The sequence below is a fragment of the Sprattus sprattus genome (genome assembly GCF_963457725.1).
Source record: "Sprattus sprattus genome assembly, chromosome: 1".
In the NCBI taxonomy this organism is placed as follows: Eukaryota; Metazoa; Chordata; class Actinopteri; order Clupeiformes; family Clupeidae; genus Sprattus; species Sprattus sprattus.
Genome location: NC_137920.1, coordinates 38143461 through 38165573, shown reverse-complemented (window position 1 = coordinate 38165573; position 22113 = coordinate 38143461). Strand labels below are relative to the sequence as shown.

At 46.1% G+C, this 22113-nt stretch overlaps 2 protein-coding genes across 2 annotated transcripts; both read right to left on the bottom strand.

Moving 5' to 3' along the window:
* Positions 1 to 243: 243 nt before the first annotated feature.
* LOC308369574 (volume-regulated anion channel subunit LRRC8C) lies at positions 244 to 4116 on the bottom strand (the record flags this gene model as incomplete). The annotated part of the gene is made up of 2 exons (XM_080844071.1): positions 244 to 2538; positions 3976 to 4116. The coding sequence occupies 2 exons, from the start codon at positions 4114 to 4116 to the stop codon at positions 244 to 246; spliced, it is 2436 nt and encodes an 811-aa protein (XP_080700197.1).
* A 2152-nt stretch (positions 4117 to 6268) lies between these two features.
* On the bottom strand, positions 6269 to 21912 carry keap1b (kelch-like ECH-associated protein 1b). Its single transcript, XM_080852023.1, has 7 exons — positions 21821 to 21912; positions 17939 to 19499; positions 16372 to 16617; positions 12334 to 13010; positions 10638 to 10843; positions 8457 to 8633; positions 6269 to 7462 (listed from the first exon to the last, which is right to left on the bottom strand). The coding sequence occupies exons 2-7, from the start codon at positions 18248 to 18250 to the stop codon at positions 7296 to 7298; spliced, it is 1785 nt and encodes a 594-aa protein (XP_080708149.1). The 5' UTR covers positions 18251 to 19499; positions 21821 to 21912; the 3' UTR covers positions 6269 to 7295.
* Between the last annotated feature and the right edge of the window lie 201 nt (positions 21913 to 22113).

The window sequence follows — 22113 nt, the reverse complement described above, 5'->3', positions numbered from 1 at the left end:
TAAATCTAAGCCCAGGCTATTGGATTTGATTTCGTAAAGTCCAAAGTAGTAAACTTGAAGGTGCTTGGTTTGGACATAAATTCCCAATGAGAAGGACAGGTTCATAAAGGTATTTCAGGTAATGTAAACACTTGTCTTAGGTTCTTGAGTTCTTAAGCTGCCATCACTAAGACACTGAAGTATGTTTCCACCTGCTCATAAGAGTCATTGAGAGTGAGACAGGTGAGTAAAAAACAGCCATTCTTAACCATCATCCATTCTGTGTCTGACCTCTGAAGGCAAAAGTTCTAGAAGGCTCTGCTCTACCACAATTCCGCTCAGTTTGAGGAGTGGGCAGTCTCCTATCTCCTGGGGAAGGGACTCTAGACGGTTGCCCTTTAGTTCCAGGCGAACCAGCTGGGCCAGATTGGCCACACGAGGGGACAGGAAGGATATGCTGTTGTTCCCCAGTGCGAGGGTCTTCAGCCGCTTGCAGGAGAAGAGCTCCTCAGGCAGGGACTCCAGGGAGTTGAAGGCAATGGACAGATACTGCAGGCTCTGCATGCTGCCTATCTCCGTGGGCAGCACGGAGAGCTGGTTGTGCGAGAGGTCCAGGTGCCGCAGCTTGGTGCAGTAGTAGAGCCGTGCCGGCAGCCGGCGGATCTTGTTCCAGCTGGCGTCGAGCGTCTCGAGCGCGTGCAGCTTGCTGATGTGCTCGGGGATGTAGGCGATGGCGTTGTGCCACAGCCGCAGCGTGCTGAGCCGTCGGCAGTGCTGCAGGCTCATGATCTCCTCCACGGTGGTCAGCTTGTTCTCCCTCAGGTCCAGCTCCTGCAGGCCCGTCAGGCTGAACACTGCGCTGGGGATGCGCTCCAGCTGGCAGCCCATGAGCTCCAGGGACGTGAGGCTGGTCAGTTTCTTCATGTTGCTCATCACCTGCAGCTTGCAGCCCTCGTTCAGGACGCAGAGACGCTGCAGCTGGCCTGCCACGTCCACCACGCCGGGCGGGAGCTTGGTCAGGTGGCTACGCAGCGTCAGCACGCGCAGGTTCTTGAGCTCCCGCAGCGTCTCAAGCGTGGCGCTGCGCGAGGCCTCCAGGCTCAGAGGCCCGCTCAGGTGCAGCTCCTCCAGGGCCTTCAGCGTGTACATCCACAGGGGCACCTGCTCCAGGCCCTCGAAGGTGAGCCTAAGTACCTTCAGGTTCTCCTGCAGGTGGTTGAGGGCGGCGTGCTGCAGCTTGGCCGGGCAGTGGATGAGGGAGAGCTCCTGCAGCTCCGTGAGCTGTGTCAAGGTGGCTGGGAGGGTGATGTTGCTGAGCAGCTCTATCTTCAGCGACTCGATCTCGGGGATATCGAACACTGTGTCCGGCACCCCCGCCAGCATGAAGAGGTGGAGCTCCTGACGCTGGCTGGCGTTGCGACTGAGGCGGGCGCGTAGCTTCTTGACGCTCCACTCGTGGTTGAGGTTCACCTGTCTGAGGTGACTCTCGCTGACCTCAGACAGGAAGACAGCGAAGCGTTTGGCGTAAAGGGGGTCGTACCGATCGCTAAGGTGCAGCAGGAACGCAAAGTCGTTTTTCATGTCCGGTATGTCATTGATGCCTGTCTCCAGACGGACATGCTCGAAAGAATACTCCTTTAGTGAGCGATGAAAAAGCCAGTACAGGGAATATATGCACAATAATCCATACACTCCAACGAAACAAATGTAGCAATAAGCCAGTTTAGAGAAAAGGTTGGCCCTATTATGGTTACAACAAAATATGTCAAAGCCAGTCAGATCGGGAGGCACTGAACACTTCACTACAATCTCCATGTTGGGTACCAGTGATGCAGTATAAACTGTGATGAGAACAAACTTGAAGACTTTAAGGGATGTCTGGATGACGTACATCTTGTAGAGGAGATCGGCTTCCTCCACATGGGTGCGAAACTTCTTCACCTTCTCGAAGAGCGCCTTTGCCTGCTCCCCTTCCTTCTTGTCCAAGACGGAGGCTGCAGACGCTTCTGGTAGTTTCTTCTCTGGGCCGGACACCACAGAAGCCGACCGCAGTAGGGTGATATTCTCCACATCGGTGCCCATGAATCCATCAGGGTTGACCTTTGACCAGGTGCTCCCCTTTCTCCAACTCACCATCTTCTCCTCTCCACGCTCCTCTGACACTTCGCTGATGGCTCGCGTGGTCCAGGGCGAGTCAAAGCACTTGCTCAGTATGTTGACAAAGAGCTCGAGCTTGGAGGACGTCCCCGGGAACTTGAACCAGAAGCTGCTGGCCACCATAAAGATCATGGAATGGATGACCACAAGGTAGGGGAAGTATTTGGCATACCAGTGGACAGCCTGCTCGTAGCAGTAGTGGTTGACAAACACATACTGGTGAATGTCAAGGCCATTCTTACGGCCAAACACCTCGAGCACATTGGGCTTGAGCTCCTTGATGATGCTGAACTCCCACAGGCTGTCATTGGCTCTGTGCTCTCGGATATGGTCGCAATCTGTTTCTGCTTTGGAAGGGCTGATGATACGGTTTGGCAGACACGCTATTTTGTCTTGCGATAGCTGTGGCAAAGAAAAAGTTTCATTAAGAAATGTTGGGGAGCATTGTCACTTTTTTATGAGGAACTCTATGCATTAACTAGTATTATGACATGAATGAGAGGAGAAAAGTAATTAAACTGTAACCTGTAACCATTCTAATCACAGGGTATGGCAAGCATACTACAGGTCAGAGGATCAAATGTGTAAAAATCAACTAAACATAAATATTAGTAAATTAATTATATTAATTTCTAATTATTTCATATTAGAACGTAAGCACAGTATATCTCTATGTGTTTTGAGAACTGATGTTCTACACTTCATCACATCATCACTTTTGAATCATTCTTGTTTTGCACATGGCAAGTTACACTGTGGGAACCCAGTGCTTAGATAGTCCTCAAGGAACAGATTATCATCACGGGCAAAGACATGAGGAATGAAATACTAAGGGGCGAAGAGGGGTGACTAATCCAATTCTATTGCAAGTAGGTCAGAGGAGTCAAACAAAAGGCAAGAGTAAGATTGTGTCCGCTCTCTTCTGCTAACAGGGCACCAGTGATGCACATGTCGTGCTGATGAATTCACAGAATCACTTGTCACACTATAACTCACTGTACCAGTAACTCAGCGTTTGTTCCTCTGACGGTAATCTCACGACCAATTACTCTCATTCTAGGATTGGTTGGCCCCAGCAAGGAACAGAGTGTAAAATCCAGGACAGCCCACCAGAATTATCTATGTCAATAGGCCTTTTGATGTTTGTTAATGATCGCTTCCGTAAGTCTGTCAGCTACTCTCGTGATATTTATGGCTGTCAAACCACTGTTATCAGCAATGTTTGAGTAGTGTTCATAAAACATGAGTCATGTTACCTCTCATCACTTCCAATGCAGTCCAGATATGGAGCACACATGCCTTTTCCCCAATGATCATAGAGACGTAAGGAGCTCCTTAGATTTGTCTCACCACATTATTTGGGTCTCGATCTGCAAATGGCTCTTGGATGTCGAGGGCTTAAACATAACCACAGCTCTACTACTATTTGAGGTGATTTTCTTATTCACCTGCACTTTTGTCTCCTGCTGCAGGCTGTGAACAGCACACATGCACATACACGCGCACACACCCACGCACACACACAGGGAAGGTGCTGAGGGGTGCTGTACAACTGTCAGCACTTCAGGGGATCTGCAGATGTCAATGTCAACCACATGCCCTTTCCCTCTGAATTAAGGCTTGCTTAAGGAGGCATGGAAAACTCCCACATAGTCCTTGGCCTTGCCTTATCTCAACCCAGCTATTTGCTACTGAAATAGTTTGACCTTGAGTGAAGAATATTGTCCTCAAAATAAAAGTTAGTTTTGGGTGACCTCATCGTTGTTACAAAGCCTCTTGCAGTCAAACTAAACACTAAATACATTCTGCTTGAATGAAGTCCCATATCATGTGTCTTACCTGAACAGTACAGCCGAACACGCCGATCATGAGCATGGCGATACAAAGGTACTCGGAGAACACGTCCCACCATGGCTTCAGGACCCGGTACTGGGGGTTTTGTTCTGAGGCAATGTGCCGGAACTCATTCACCGGGATCATCTTCAAAGCTGCCTGCCAGCGGGACAGGAGGGACAGGTTTCAATGGTTTCAATAGCTGGTAGTCCACAGGGTGTTTCCACTAGTATCACCGATCTACAAATTACTGGAGGAGATGTATTGAGGATAATATGCTGGGTTATTTGCGTGTTTACAGAAAGAGGTAGAATGAGTACCTGTGCCTGCAATAAATGACATATTTGGGTTACCGAAGTGCAAGGATGCAACACATCTAAAGAAATACATTTGCATTTTATGTACAGTAGCGACATGTGTAAAAATAGAGTAGCTATCGTTCCCAGTGTGTAGGCCTGGGCTATCAAATATTTCTCGATGAGTCTCTGAGAAGCCACCATTGGACACAGTGAAAAGAGATCAACCACAAAGTGAAAAAAGGACCTAAAAGTTAAATGTAATATAATCAGGGTGTTGTAGCCTTCGGCCTCAACACTTTTTCATAATACAGTGTCTCGATTTGTAAATAATCCTCATTGACCCATCAATCGGTCTGTTAAAGATTCGCATGTGCGAATTCATATACCCTAGGACGAGTTTGAATACTTTTTCTTCATCTCTATCAGTCGCGTTTAGTTTGCCAGTCTAAATTATTCATTAGCCTACTGTTAATATGTTACCTTTATACTGTACAGCCTACGTAGCTTTCTATTCTATGAGGCACAAGTGTGCATACGTAATTGAGAATACCCTTAAATCAGTTTGGATAACAGATATCAATACATAGGCACAATGTCATTTTCTAGTCCGCTCGTTGTCACTAAGTGGCAAGAAATGCAAAACTCATTCGAACTTTTATAGCATTAATTTACCTAAAACACCTCAAAAGGTGCCCAATTCGTACTTACATTCGATCTCCCGCAGTCCACATAGATGGAAGTTTACTAATGACTGGCGATTACAAGTAATTCGGGTAGTGATCCATCTTGGCGAAGCGCGTCAACACTGCACCGTGAGGTGTCCAAAACCTGCAAGTAATGCAGGGACGTGCTTCAGCTTGTTGCGAAAGAGGACAAAACTTCGCTTCACCAGTTAAGCCCGTATGCAGTGACAGCCCTCCAATCGGTTTAATGGGTCCCGCACCTTTCCAAACGCTCAACTGCGCAACAACATCTGAACATGCAGAATAGGCATCATGATGGTGAAGTGGCAGGCCTATTGGCTTGTAGAGGAGTAAACAATGTCATGGTCACTTTAAATGACAAATTACCATTGATTTTCTTCCCTACTTCCGTAAGGCCCGAGGGAGGGTGGGGTGTGGGGGTAGGCTGCCCCTGCAAACTCATCTAACGTCACTGACGATATCATTCCCCTGCCAGATTCATCAACTATGTGGGAAGTGTCAGCAGCTCACTACATAGCTCTTAAAGGTTTAATATTACACGTTATATATATATATATATATTTAAAAAAACAACACTTAAATAAAACAAAACGGGAAAAAAAATGATTCCCATGGAATGTACAGCCAACTATTCAAATATGTTCGAAATCATTCACAGGTCGTCTTTCCCACCTGACCTTAGATCAAGTCCACTGAGAGATACTCTACTTCCACCTAGTGGACAAAATGAGAAAGTTCACAAACTCCTTCGACATTATGTTTGGCCTTACTGGCTGGAATGAATTCGACCATTTGACTCATTTACAATAAACATATGTTGTTTATTATACAATGTTTTGTACAGTGTATTTCTTGCTGTAAAATTTACAAAGCAATCTTTAAATAATCCGTTAATATTTAACTACTAAAAGGAGAACAAAAAGTGTCCCTTTTCAAATGAAGAGCCAAATTTGAAAAATGCATAAATTGCTGGCATCTCCTACAACACATGCTCAGTTAGAGAGAAATACAACAACAGTCCTATCAGTTACAAAGTGTAAGCCAAGTCCGAGCAAAAGAAAAATAAAAAGGGCCAAAAATCCCAAATAAATTAAAAATATCAAGCGCTAGAACTTTGTACAAGACTGTGTGTAATATCAATGTACAAAACATCTTGGAAAAAAATACTAGCTTAAACTGCTGTTACAAATACATTTCCTTCCATGTTGTTAAATTCCGTTGTCTCTTCATGTCCATTTCACAAATATTTATTCGAAGAGTGTCTTTAAAAAAAAAAAAAAAATCAAAAGGGAGGTCTTTTCGTGGCATCAGTGTTAAAAAAAAAAAAAAAAAAAAAAACACACACAGCACAACACAGCCGAGAAGCTCCTTGGAGAGAGGTCAGTGTGGTTTCCACGGTGGCGTAAGGTGCTTTTTGTTTACGCCTTTTGAACTCTGGAAAGATCCCGGGCCGTGTGAAGTGGCCCATCTTCTAGCGTCCTTCGCCCACTAGGTGGCGCCAACGCTACATTACGTGCTGGTGGTTGAAGGGGGAGGTTTCCGCAGGTTGCTGCCTCTGGACTACTGATAACAGCTGGGTATCCTTCCTCCCTGGTCGAATGGCAAACCTCTCGTATTTGATCCTTTCTCGTCCCGGTCACCACTACCTCACGTGGTAGAGTGAGAGGGTCATACTGATCGTGCGCTTGGGCACAGGTAATGGCACTTTTTGCGTTCTGAGGATAAGAAAAAGATGTAGAAATACAGAAATGGGAGAAGAAGCCCTCTGAGTTTGGCTGAATTGTGGTTTCTACCAAACTGCTTAAAACAAACCTCGACCACAGCTATGAACAGACCATTTGTTTCAAGAGAAAAGTTGGGGCTTTCAGTCTTCGGGGCATCACAAGCCAGAGACCATGTCAAGAAGAAAGATCAGATCACAGAACAATGAGGTCGATCCGTCTGGAGAGCAGTAGGGGTAGCTTTGTCTAGTTGAGTCTGAACTTCTAAAGTGTGAAGAGCCCTCGTGTCGGACACGTCTCAAAAATATCTCAGGAAGGTCTCGAGATATCCTCTCCCTGCAGTGACTCAGCATTAGACAGTGGATCAAATTGATTCAGAAGAAAACTTTCCAGACAAACCTCTCTACTCTTGAAACACCAAGGACTTTCACAAGGAGCATCCCTGTGATACACCCCCATGACATAACTGAGGACATCTACTGCAGGTGGCCAGATTGGGACTGGAGAGGGGGAAAAAGACTGGATGAAGAGTGGGAAAATAGGAGGATGAGGGGAGAGAGTGGTCTGGGGTGTGGGGGGGGGGGGGGGGGGTGGGTGAGGCACTAATGCTTCTGCTGACAGGGGCTCAGCTGCTTTTGACAGGGCTCCATGGTAACGGCCACGCCCACACCACTGCGGCCCGAGGTCATCTTGGTGACCTCTGCCCACGTGTCATTCTCCGGGTCGTAACACTCCACGCTGTCAAGGAACGTGTTGCCATCATAACCACCTATGGGGGTAGAGAGAGGAAAGAGAATCACACAAGTGCACATATTTCCTGACACTGAAGACTTTAGGTTTGGTTATGCAATTTGTTTTACTATTTTTGTACTTTTTAAAGTGGTCTAAAGTGGTGTCCTATTTGATACAGACTTTGAGGAGTGTTTTACTTGTATCCATGCAGTCAGCATGTCTTGACATATCTTAGCCTCTGGACTGGTAGTCACTCATAACAAGGACAGAGTTTAAAGAATTAAAACGCTTTATGCAGTAAATGTATCCAGTGAGTGTTAAACCTCTGCGTCTTGTGCACAGCACACCTGGATCTAACCATGTTCCACCTCTAGATGGAGCCAGACATCTATCTATCACAGCACATTTCCTTAACCTTCCAAACCCTAAAAGGCCACCCGAACTCAATGTGCCCGTCAAAACAAAAAAATTGGAATGCCATCTCACTAGAAAGTTTTACAGCTAGACCATGTTTCAGTTGTTGGATTACTGACGTCTAGAGGAGGCTACCAGGAAATACATTGTGTCTGGGATTGTTTCGTGATGGCCCTTTGGTTTTTCCCAAATTATGAAAACAATATGTGACATAGAATGATGTCAAACAGATGGTTAAACATTGCCATTCAACCATAATCAGTCGTGAAATATTGCAGGCTTTCCTTTGAATGTGCCAGGTTCAACAGGTCAACTGAAATTACACTATGGAGAGCTTTTGTGTGTTTTAGTTTCTCTGTTGCCTTAACGATACTCTGCAATTCAGCTGGGACTAGCGCATGAGTAGGTCTTACTATAAGGTCCAAGCAGGACTGATCTGACTTCAGAAAGGGAGGGTTAAGGTACTTCTGTCAAAGGTAAGAAGTACGTAGTGTATAAATCTTATCTGATAAGGAAATGTATATTGCATCAGTCCCTTACAGAATGGTTCTGGGTAACAATACTTTAAAAAACACTGGACACCATCATGACATCATCTTTCAGCGCCGGCAACCCACCCATCACGTAGATGCGCCCGTGGAGCGCGGTGACTCCCAGCGCACTTCTCCGGTGGCTCATGGACGCCACGAAGCTCCAGGTGTCCGTCTCCACCTCGTAGCGCTCCACCGTGTTGAGCTGGTTTGTGCCGTCGTAGCCGCCCATGACATATATGTGGTTCCCCAGGGAACACACGCCTGGAGGGAACAAGACGGCAGAGGAAGATAAGATTTGAGTAAGAGCTCTTGGCAGAAAGAGAACGAGGTCTGGTAAACAACATAGGAGGGAGACAACCAATGGTGGACATAAATCATGGAGTTTGTTTAGTCGATGTTAAGTTTTAGGGTCACAATGTATTTGACAGTCAGAGGCGAGAGTTAAACAAATATGCAATGATAGAAGTGTTTAGGGGAAGGAGGAGACTGGAAAGGCCTGGGGTCGTCTTTTGGCTTTGGTTCCTGGAGTGTTCTGGTTCCACCATTGAAAGTTCTCTTCTAACTCCATATTTAGGGGGCCCGGCTGGATTTCTGCGCTGCTCATAAATAGCAGAAATATCTGAGGGACAGTTTTCTGGGCTGGAACGATTAGAATTTGGTTGAGATTACAATGTCTACAGGGCCGTTAAAATACTTATGACATTTTTATCGTTGTCCGCTACTGACCATGATCATTTAAAGTGAATGTGAGCCGAAGCGATAAATAATTTTTTGATCCTGGCCATGAATTAAAAGGATGTTTGTTTACAGTCAATTGTTTATAAGTAAGAATAAAATATTGAGTAAGGAGTACATACGCCAAGAACTTTTGAAAATGGCTTCCAACCGCTGGTAAGCAAATCTTTTCTAGGTGACGGACTGAAAAATGGCTCTGGATTTCTTCCTGCAGATTTTATGCGTATCTTTCCTGAAGCGGCCATGTTTCAGGTCCGTTAGTGGTTATTGACGTTTTGCACTAAAAGCTTTTATTCTGACACTAGTGGGACTGTGGGCATGTCACGTGAGAAATGTTTGAATAGATATAGGCACCTGAGCACCGGTGAGGTGGTATGGAGTATGTAGAGAGGGTGAGAGAAGGAGATCACATTTTTGTTGACCGTCAAGTAAATCCACTGGGAGTATTACCTGTAAACCTGATGCTTGTTTAAACAATAAATCTAAGAACGAGAAATCAAACCTAAAAGCAGCGGACCCTGGATTTGTTTATTGCGCGTCACACAAAGTCAAACTCCTCTGCTTAGCCTCTCCGGTGGTGGAGTTGCCTACCGCCGCCTATATTTCCTATATTCTTACACTCCTTTGACTGACTACACGTCAGTTCAACTCATTAGGTCAAAAGTGTTCCGTCTCGATCTAAGGAGAAGGGTCTTTAGGGTGTGAAGGGAGAGCCGGATCCTGCAAGAACATCAAGAACATTAAGCTTCAAAGCTGCGCCTGCACTAAACCACTAACCAATAGCAACAGTGGATGAAAGGTTTGTGTAGAAAGCTCAAGGTCACCATCTTCCAGGCTGAGAAACAAGCCTAGGGGCAGACACAGATTAAGACTGGTCTTCAGTTATGTTTAGAGTACAGAACTCTGTCTCCTGAAGGCATCCTTGAGAAACCACAGAGCAAACCATGAAGAGCGAAAGAATGTTTAAAATGATAGTTTCTGTATCGTTTAATGATGGTAGTCGTTCAACGATGAGAAACGCACAGCGGAACGTCAATTAAATAGTCTTGATTAGGCTCCCAATGGAGGGAACAGGCTTAGAGGAGTGATGTTGAGTGAAGAGGGGCACGCCCTCACTTATAGAGGAGTGATGTTGAGTGAACAGAGGGACCGGCCCTCACTTATAGAGGAGTGATGTTGAGTGAACAGAGGGACCGGCCCTCACTTATAGAGGAGTGATGTTGAGTGAACAGAGGGACCGGCCCTCACTTATAGAGGAGTGATGTTGAGTGAACAGAGGGACCGGCCCTCACTTATAGAGGAGTGATGTTGAGTGAACAGAGGGACCGGCCCTCACTTATAGAGGAGTGATGTTGAGTGAACAGAGGGACCGGCCCTCACTTATAGAGGAGTGATGTTGAGTGAACAGAGGGACCGGCCCTCACTTATAGAGGAGTGATGTTGAGTGAACAGAGGGACCGGCCCTCACTTATAGAGGAGTGATGTTGAGTGAACAGAGGTGTCTAGCTCAGGGATGGGGCCCTCACGTACCTGCCCCGCTCCTGACGGTGTTCATAGGGGCCATGGGCTTCCACTCGTCCTTCTCGGGGTTGTAGCACTCGGACGAGCTGAGCCGGTTGGTGCCGTCGAAGCCGCCCACCGCGTACAGCAGCCGGTTGATGACGGACACACCCACCCCGATGCGCCGCGTCTGCATGGGGGCCACCAAGTGCCATGTGTCCCGCTCCGGGTCATACCTGCGTGCGCGCACACACACACACACGCACACACACACACACACACGCACACACACACACACACACAGACACAGAGACACAAAGACACACAGACAGACACACACACACACACACACACACACACACACACACACAGAGAACATTAAGAAGTGCAACTCTATCTAGGACACTGTAACTAGCACGCTAATCTGTTCTTTGGCTGTGATCATTAATTTCACAATGGTGAATCATCTTAATGCCAACAATGGGTACAATATTTACCTTCATTAAATACTGACTAAGCAGTTCACTATTACAAAAGATTAACTTTAAAACCCTCTTTCAATGCAGCTATTGAAAGCCCTGGCCATGTTGGCATGCATACACAATGGAAAATCATCTAAGATTTCTTCCGAAATTCTTCCTGCTTCCTGAGAGCCCAGACGCAACGCCTAATCAAACACGGCCTATCCGGAGTTGTGAGATTCTCAGAGCATTTGTCAATGGTGAGTCATCAAGGGCGTCATGCATCAACCAATCTTCTTGATGCTCCTCTGGTTACTCAGATCTGTGGGAGGGTGAAACCTGCCTTTGATATGTACACTGCTAAGAATAGCTTCTTCCTGTACCGGTTTCCCACCTGGGTTGTGCCATTTTGTCTTGTTTAACACTTGGCAGGAGTTAGAGTAAGACTTTACCCTCCTGCACCAAGCTTGGGCCGAGTAGAATCGATGCCAGAATGAAAGCCTTGTCAGCAGGTGACCTAATCGACTGAAGACTAAATTATGAATGGACAAAGGAAAACTGGCATATAAGCCTCTTTGCTTTTCAGAATAGAAATACACAATCTCTGAAATAGAAATAAATCTGATCGGGTCACCAAACAGTGTATCAACCAATCAGCAGCGAGTTATGCAAAGACATAATAAATTATAATTTCACTTACACATTTATAAAGTGACTACAAATATGACCAGGGTTTCGTGAGTTAAACAGAAACCAACTGGCCAGATATGCTTGTGGTTGAGAACTCTGTCTCGAGGGCTAGGGGTTGCAGTGAGGAGGGACCAAGCCTTCTGGTGCAACCGGAGTTAACTATGCTGACGTGACCTACAGAGATGGTGTGAAACAGCAAACAGCTCGTGAATGGAGTGTGAACACCAAGAAAAACTCACCGCCTTTTACAGTTTTTAATTTAAACAAGCACTTGGCTTCCTTTGCCCACCACAAAAACCACCACACTGCTCATTAAAGTGAGACTACCTCAGAGACTAGTTTTCTGTTACCTCTCCTGGGTCAAATCTAAGGCTATGGCTAGTGTAGCATGCTAACAATAGTGTCCTCACAACAGGTTAAAAGTGAAAACAACAATAAGTGTCAAGTTAACAGACCCTTAGGATTTTGCTCACAAAAAACGTATCTACACGCGTCCTGCCAATCATGTTCCCCATGTCCTCCCCCCCCAATCATGTTCCCCATGCCCCCCCCCCCCCCCCCCCCCGAGTCCTCACCTCTCCACGCTGTTGTGGTGGATGCAGCCGTGCGAGCCGCCAACGGCGTAGACCATGCCGTCGATGACGCCCACGCCGATGCGGTTGCGCGGCACGCTCATGGGCGCGCACGGCAGCCAGCAGTTGTTCATGGGGTTGTAGCAGTCCAGTGTGTTGGAGTCCATGTTGCCGTCAGGCGCGTTGTTGCGCCCGCCCACCGCGTAGAAGAGCCCGCTGATGACGCACGCCGCCAGGCCGCTGCGCGGCACCTGCAGGTCGGCCAGCCGCAGCCAGGCGCCCGTGCACGGGTTGTACGCCTCCAGGTAGCTGAGCGACTGCCGGAAGTAGCCGCCGGCCGTGTAGATGAGCTGCGGCACCTTGGGCGTGCGGCACGGGATGCACTTGGTGGGCTTGTGCAGCGTCAGGTCCTGGAAGATCTGCGCCAGGTAGTCCTTGGACTGTGCGTCCCACTCGAAGCGCTCCAGCTGCAGCTGCAGGAAGTGCGGCGTGAGCGAGTGGCAGCGCACGGCCTGCAGCAGCGCCTGCACGTAGAGCCGGCGGTTCTCGCGGTCGTACTGCACCCAGGCAACGCAGGCGTGGAACACCTCCGACTCGCAGCGCACGTTCAGCTCGTCGCGGCTGATCAGCGTCACCAGCTGGCAGTGGGACAGGTTGAAGAACTCCTCCTGGGTGGCCACCTGAGGGAGGAGAGAGGGATGAAGGAGGTGGGGGGGGGAGGAAGGAGGGATAGAACGAAAGAAGAAGAGATAAGAGAATAGGGAGGGGGTGGGGGGGGGGGGGCATGTGTGGTGGGAGAATACAGAATTTAGAGAAAAATTTGAGAGAAAAAAGAGAGACATGGTAGAAGTTGGAAGAGAGGGATGATCATAGTAAGACATGAATGACAGAAAAGAGCGATGAGATGGGGAAACAGATGGGTGAAGAAGAAGAGAGAGATGATATGAATATGGGAAAGGTGTGGGGGAGGTGGAGGAGTACAAGAGGAAGAGGGGAAGGGTTCATTAGAACGCTCAGAGACATGCTTCTTTTGACAGCCTTCGTCTCATGGAAAAGGCCCGGACACTAGGCAAATGTTTAACCCTCCTTCACTAGTTAACCACACCGGGACAATCATTACCATAACTGTACACAGAGAGAAAAGCTTTACATATTTACCTCTTACCCAAATGTTTATCTACTGTAAAGGTCAGCAAGAATACAGTGAAGCAATCAATACAAAGCCATCCAGATGTGTAGTCTTAAAATCTATTGGTTTGGAAGGCTTAGCTTCAGAGCTTCAGAACTGGGTCACGCTGCTGTAATATCATCACCGTTCAAGCGAAACAATATCTTTATTCATGCCTGGGTACTGAAACAAACCTGACAATTCAAACGGAACTCTTTCCTTAATTGGGTGGGGTTGGCAGTCACCCAACTCACAAAACGCAGACGTAGCCAAATGCATGAGAGGCCAGAGGCTGCCAATCAACTGGATCCTATTTGACTTCCATGAACAGTTTTTCTTTTTTTGTTGCTCAGTCTTTTGACATTCTCACCAAACTATAGAGAATACAGATGTATGCTTAAGTGTGGGATCAGAGTTGGTTAAGGATTAAGATTATGCTTTGGATTGGTTGACAGGTGAAGATGTTAATAGAGATCTAGTCCCTAAATATCCACAGAGATCTAGTTAAATGAACAATCTGATCATATGTAGATAGTCTGTAGAACCCAGTTTGACCCATTTTGTTGCACAATAGGATTGCTTTGGCATAGTACACTCCAGGGGATCAATCTGATCACAGTCTATTGCATATTATCTATTCTGCAAAGTCTGTTTCGACACAGCGAACCTGGATAACTGGGTAAATGACAACATAAAGCGATAAATCCATTCAGCTGGCATGTACCAGAGAATGCTCTGGCAAAGTCTGTTGCTTTAATTAGCTCCAGAGAAACAACAAGTGTTGTTCCTTTCTGAAGGCACCTCGCACACCAACATGAGTCAGCGTTCCTTTTGAAGCTCGGCTTAGCATGACTCAGTGCGTGAGACACTCCCAATTCCCAGAAGAAACCGGTTCCCTTTTTATGGCAGTGAGACACCCTTGTCTTGCTATGCAGGCGGTCAGGTAAACCCCTACTGCCTACACACCCCCGCTTGCCATTGCTCTCCACAGGTGCCCTTGCTGATTATGCCTCCAAGGCTCAAAGGCGGGAACAAATAACACCCTGTGCCTGAGGCGGAGAGGAAACCAATAAAGCTGGCCCCCGACCGCGACGGTAAGGCCCAGACGAGTCGGCTAGGTGCAGGGTTACAGTGGGAGCTCCACACTGCACCACAGGTATTGTCTGGTACCTGTAATAAATTAATACAAATACCATTCAGTGGTGTGATGTGTCACTTCTAAGTAGTGATAAGAGTCATTAACTAGATACCGCTCACGGCAGAATTTCCCAGTGTCTGATAACAAAATGAAAGGCGCATTGACATGCAAGCGGCATGTGAGAATGGACAGTGATCTCCTGATGACTACAAACAAAGAGGGGGTCTCCGAGGTTGGACACGTGAGTGCGGTCACAGAGAACAGGCATCACCTCCCCCCGATGACCTACATCAACACTGTTTGGTGACAAAGACACTTTACCAACTGCCTTTCACCACACCACTAATGATTTAGAAGGCCTAAACGTTTAGGTGACAAAGTCCGAGTCAAGAGTAGCATCTGAACCCCTCAAGATGAGCAGAGATTAGTTTAGCAAAAACTGTAAGAGTTTTTGTAGGAGTTGCTGCTGACCTGACTGTTATTAATGTAGTGAAGCATTTATTATTTCCCCAGAGTAAAATATTACTTCATACTTTAACCATTAATCTTGGGTATCATCCCAAAACATTTTGCCAAAACAGACTCATGGTTGGCTGTTTGACATACTTGGATCAAGTTCACCTAGAACACTGCAGATAATCCTAAAATCGAGCTTTAGCCCTTGTCTAACATTTAACTTTATCCAGAGAGAGTGGGAAGTTTTGCCTGGTTGGCTTACCTGGATTCATTGAGAGCAGCACGTAGCTAGAAGATCTAGACTTAGGCAAACATTTTTTTTTAATGATGTGCTTAACGTCTGATCACAAGATCAGTAGGCCATGACTTGGCAGAACACGTTTTTCGCCAAATCACTCCAATGGGAGCAGAGACACTGATGACCATTCAGTTTATTATGGGTCTGGCTGCCTGCATGCTTATGACGGGTCAGATATGGTCTTGAGTTGGCAGTCAGGTGGACTGAGGGTACTGGACACACCACTGCTGGCGAAATTATATTACCTGAGCCCAGTTGTCCGGTTAATAATCCCAAGACACATGTTAGCGTACACATGGGGTGTGTGTGTGTGTAACATAGTCTAGTGGAACGAGTTGTAATGATAACTGCATTGACAGCATTCGGAAGCCCCAAACCAATCCAAATGTCTCCTGAAGACAGGATTCAAGGAGGTACTGAAATCTTTGGTTAAAAGGGGCACGGGACATAACACACAGAAGGTACAAGTGGGACTTAGAGGAAAAGCCTGTAGGCATGGCCTTGTTATAGTTCAGTTTCAGCACACGTCTAGTGCACATGTTCAACTCGTTGTCTCCAGGCTGGTGAACTCTTTTGTCTAGGGTATGACTCCTGTGACTTGTAACTATTTGCTATATAACCGTATAACTATTCACTATATATATGTATTTATATAACCGTATAATTTACACACCTAGTTTGTAGACACAACTTTTCCAAGCCAGATTCAATTGCTTAAACAACAGGTACATTTACATGAAATATAATAACACTGAATCTCAATACATACAGCATCGCAATAATTAACAAATCGCAATATGTATTGAATCGGCAACTAAATATTGTTAAATCGCTGAATATCGTTTTTACGAGGTCTCTGGCAATTTACACCCCTACTTGTTAAGTAGTGTGGAAGTCAAATCTGGCTCTTGTTAGACTAACCTGTCCAAGGAATTGTCACAGCTAACAGCACCATGTTACTGGACTGGCTGGGTGACTGACCTGGCTGAAGTTCATGTAGATGTACTCTCGGGCCTTCTGGTGCAGTTCAGTGCAGCTGATCTGCTCTGCGAAGTTGGCGATGCCAATGGCATTGCTGGGGTCCAGCTGCGTAACCAAGAAGTCACAGCAAGCCTTTACCACGCTGTCGATCTGGTACATGACGGCACCGTTCATCACATGGATCACACACTTCTCGCCCACCGAGATGCTGGCTGTGTAGGCGAACTCTATCAGGCGATCCATTACCTGTGAGAAAAATTGAGAAGGAGACGTGACTTCTAGGGAAACCAAGCCCTTTTTGAAATCACCAGTTTTCTTTAGCCTACGTAGGTGACAAGGAGTTGAAAAGTGGTGGCTGATTTAGGATGGGCTCAACTGTCACAATAGGTTGTACATTGTGTACACAAACTGACTATCTCTACCAAGTTGAACCACCCTGATTCAGAAGAGACAAAGTTGGGATCCAGATCAGCAAACCTCGGTGTATATCAGATAAATAATGAAAGTGAGGATGGAAGTTCTCTTTGTTTGAAGTAAAGGCAATGTTAATGTTAAGTGCACAACATTCCTCTCATTTATGCCCAAAATCATGAAATCCAAAATCAAAACCTTTTATTTTCTGTGGGCGTAGCCCCTGTAATTGAGAAACAGCTCTTCCATAAAAGTTCTCGAGTGTACGTCATGTCCCAGCTTATCACTGGCCAGCTGTACAGCTGGTCACCAGTCAAAGTACACTGAGACTAAGACTCTTGACACGTCATTCCCTATCAACATCTGTCTCTTTCTTTCTCTCTTTTCTAGATAGCACCGGCTCCCCCTTTCAAAGTAAACCGTGTAAAACTGAAAAGAGTTTGCCTGATAAGGAGAGGTGTGTGAAGAACGGGAGGCTCCGATTGGTCAGATTGGTCATTATCTTGGGAGAATGAGAGTGATAATGGGTCAACGTAGCCTAATAAGTGGGTCAGCACACTTTCATTTTAACACAGAGTGAGCAACTTAAATGCCCCTTCTCTGCATATGATAATCTTGATGCAATTCAAAGGTTAACATCTTAAGTCATTCCATACGGACTACTTGCAGGCTTGAGATTGACAGTTATAACTGCAGGTTATTGCAGTCCTATATAGCGTGAGTAATACTGAAACCAGAATTATCCAGGACTAAGTTACATGTTACTGTAGTGTTATATCACGAATGCTGTGTTTGCTAATGTTATGCAAGTGAAGAAAAAAAAAATCAAGTTGTTGGAAATGGAGATGTAGGAAAATCTGGAATATTACCTTCATTGATTTCCTCAGGCATTTTTCACGGGCACATGCAGTAAATATATTTCTACTGCAAGCTGTGACAAATCAAGGTTTTGAGGCGACAGCTGAGAATGCATAAAAGCCCATTAAATGAAACATGGAGAATCTGAGGATAGGGTCCACACCATAGTGGAAATCATATCCACACACCTGAATACTCCACTCTACTCTACGCCATACTCCATTTAGTTTAACACTATTTCTGGGGGTTAAGCCCGCACCCACTGTCGCCCCATCCGACAGGAAAAAGAAATACCCACCCGTGGGTGGATGCCCTCGATGGGGACCATCTCCATGCCACACTCCTTCAGGCCATTGGTGAACATGGCGCGGAAGACGGGCGAGGACGAGGCCAGCACCACCTTGTGCGCCACGAAGTCGACGGCCTCCAGATCGTTGTACTTGACTCGCAGCGTGACGTCGCAGAGCTGCCGCTCCAGCCGCAGCTCGTTCATGATGGCGAAGGCGCACCCCGTGTGACTCTCCAGCGTGTAGCTGAAGACGCGGTGGCCGTTGCGCGTCGACGGCGTCACCTCCGCCTTGCATTCCGTCATGCCAGCCGACGAGTACATGCTCACCGGCGACGGCCCCCGGGCACAATCATCCTCGCTCGCCAGGGCAAGGCAGGGTCAGGGCAAAAGCTTGGGGGGGAAAAAAACAAAACAAAACAAAAAACCACAAGGGCAGAAGAACAGGGTAGCAACAGATGGGCCAAAACTACAAGTCCCAGAAGAAGCCAGATGGGGCTGAGGACTGAGGTGTGGTTCCGACTGCCTGAGGGATGCAATCACAGTCACCGTCTAGTCTAGCGAGGAGCAGGGGGGACTTCCATTAACATAAGAGAGAATGAATACTGTGCAGTCTGGGCTCCCGTTGAATTGAAAACACCTAAAGAGATGAGGACGCTGCCATTCCTGTCGCACTGCTCTGTGACCAGTCCATCTACCAACAGCACCCAGGGAGGGAAGACCATGAACGAGTCATGGGTGGCGCGAGGAACTGCTGCACCTATGGAGTCTCGTGAATCAGTGCAAGTCCAGAGGTAAATGAACTGTCTCCTGATATGACTTGCACAAGTACAGTCACGCCTTTCCCTCAGGTGAGTGGATTTGTTCAAAGAGTCTTCTGCCACCATGAAACAGCAGCCCCGACACTTCTGGGTTAGATAAGGGGGTTACTTTTTTTTGGACAAGGTTGTTAGTTCCGTTGTTTGGGTTGGCAACAGCAGAGCGCAGCAAAAGTCCTGACACAAAGTCACAGAAAATAGGCCAGCAGATAGTGAACGAGGTGCTGCTCCATTAACACAATTTCACTGCACTTTTGAGGGCAAAAAATAATCAGATTAACATTAGTCTGAATATGTGGTGCACAGGAACAGTCTTTTGCTATGCGCAGTTCGTAGTCATTATTAAGCAGTTGAAAGTCACTTAGAAAAATAAATTAAAGATTCAACATATTGTCTCCTAAAATCTGCTCAAGCCATCAGGGGAAGTTGAATCCATAGTCAGGACTAAAACAACGTGTGCAGACACTGAGAGAGCGTTGAAATTGTGAACATGCTGTTGAGACTTATGAGGCTACAAGGTATCCATCACATGTGTGACAAGGCCAAGTCCAGAAATGAGGCTCGAGGTGAACAGAGGCAGCCAGGGGGGGGCAAAATGAGTTACTTCCTAAGAGGGGTTCAAGGTTCCCGACACATGACTCAAGGAGTGCAGCTGGTGACGTCTGTTGAGGGGGGGCGGGGAGGGGTCCTAGAAATCTCTCCGCTCAGGGCATCTCCGATGCAGTCGGACGAACACTGGCAGGCTACACGGACACCTAAAGAAAGGAAAGCGAAACACGAGTTAGTAATTGTGTTTACACAAGGAGCTCTCTCAGACGCATACCGCGTGAATAACTTCCCACTAGAGTGTGCGTCAGCCTCACCTCTGATAAAGAAGACATTTCCCGCTACAGTGTGGTCGTTTTTTTTTTTTAGATAGAATTCCTGCCAAGTGACATTCCCAAAGTTGAAAGTTTAGGCTTGTAATTTAACTGATCATTAACCTATGACAAAAAATGTCTGCTTAATCCCTTCACCTATTTATAAAATATCTGATAGTCTTGTGCTCAGTCTTCCCTCAACCATTAAGTAGGTCTAGTAGTTATGCTATCAGCCTGTACCATGCATGTTTGTGTGTTGAACTGTGCAGGCCAACTTTGAGTGGCTCAACAGATGCCAAAGGGGGAATGCAAGGAGTGTGAAAGAGATAGGCACTGATTTAAGAAGCTGTGACGCAGTTACTGAGGAAGACAGAGTGACTTAAATTAAGGACTGCATCCAAGCGTCAGCGTGACTGTGTTTTGCTTATGTGCTGTGACTAATCTGGAGAAGCGGAGAGGAGAGGAGGGGAGGGGGCAAGAAGGTATAAATGTCTTTTTCACAAAACTCAACTTTTTTATGCTAAGCACCCCAAAAAACTATCCTGTACACAAAAGTGACACTGGAGTTGTTGTTTTGTGTTCTGTCAAAACTTGAGGCATATTTGATCAATTGGGAAACATCTGTAATGTCGGCGCTCTTGGCAGACAAGGTGAGAGTACAGCACTGAAGGGGTAATGAAGCGTAGTTTTGAGATGCAGGCATTCAGATGAGATAAAGGTTTGCTTGCTTAGCGCGCTGTCAGGTGAATGTGGTGAGGTAGGCTACATGTTGTTTGGACACGGCTGTCACAAACATGAATTATTGGCAAGAAGTAACGTTCCCAAGTAAATATGACTAATCCTCCGGTATGACTTCTAAGGCAGTCATTTTATATCTTAATTGTTGAACTGGGTGTTCCCTCTGCCAAGCTCATTTTATTGAGTCACGCTTGCCATGTTTGGGAACACGAAACAGTTTCCCTACAAATGTCAGAGGAGTAAATATTTTAACTACAGGGATGTTGCCATGCGCCCAAACGAGCACACTTAAATGGTGAACATAAGTGACTTGCAATGACAGGCCTAAAATTCCACTGCTACAGCGCAGTTTCCACGCCTAACTTGAATATTTAAGACGAAGAAAGTTGGCCAATCGATGGGTTAATTTCTATTTCTATTGACAAAAAATAGACAAAAGGTAAACACAACCTTAATCAAAATTTCGGTTCGAAGTGGCAACATTTTAAACGCAACTGACTTGAGCCATTTCAAAACTACTCCGGGTGTTTGCGTAATTCAATACAGTAAAGGTCATAGACACTCGGTGCCACTTTCTCCCGCTTTAAATATTAATCAAGTCATTCATACGCCATTGAGAAGCGAATCATTCAAGTTATTTAGGTCGAAGTCATCGCATTTTAAGACCTGACTGCCTTATTGTAATTAACTTGCGGCGAAACGTAAGCTACTAAACTTTTCAAGAATATATTTCCGCTAAGGAGTTAGCAGCCTACTACAATTATTCAGCTCTGGAATTTGATCGTGTTAGACATCTGTGAATGGGTGACATCTGCAAAGTGAGCGAAATGAAATCTCCGAAAATTCTAGGCTTCAACATTTGGATGAATCAAATGTTTACGGACCATCTGGCAAATCGCCTTCTCCAGTGACTCATCTGATCATGAAGTATGTGCAACGATGTGGGAGGAAATAGTGGAACTGTAGCCTGTTTAGCGAAAACATGACCCAGAAGTGCAGTTAATCCGTATGCAAATGTCAAAGTCACGGTTCTTACTGCATCCTTCTTATTCTCTGTGGTAAAGTAAGCCACCAAAACAAAAGAACTCCTCTGAAATCATTTGAGACTGAAGCAGTCGGATATAAACTGCCACATTTCGGTTCTAATGCATTGTTCTATCACACAGCTTTCTTGCAACAATCTCGCATTACGCAAAACAAAACTAATCGAAGCCTGAACAACAACAACAGTAGGTAGGCTACCTCTCAGAATATTATTATGCGGTGCACGCTAACATTGAGAAACAACACCGTAGCTTTACTCCAGCGACCAAGCGACAAAACATTTCAATCGATAGCAAAATGAGCAACTCGAAACCCGTCGAGTGGAATGGACAAAACAACGTTACCGATGTAGAAAATACATGGACACAGTACATTATTTGAAGTTGACTAAGGACCACGTTTGGACCAAGTGTGTATAAAATGCGTTTACTTACAGATCAAGACTGAAATACATAGAGCCAAATTCTTCCATCTCTGTGCGCCACAGAAAACCAGGGGTAAAGCTGTAACTCACCATGACTAAGCATTGTACTAACGTCGCTTAGCTGCCAAAATAAGAGTTCACCTTTAAGACCACAGGGCTTACCTCGGCATATAACTGCTGCCTCTCCGCTGAAACTGAGGACTTTTATGCCAGTATTTGTGAGCAATTAAGCATGTGCGAATGAAGGAAGATCTGGGGTATACATTTGGCAATGTGCCGGCTCATGCTGTCAATCATCTTATT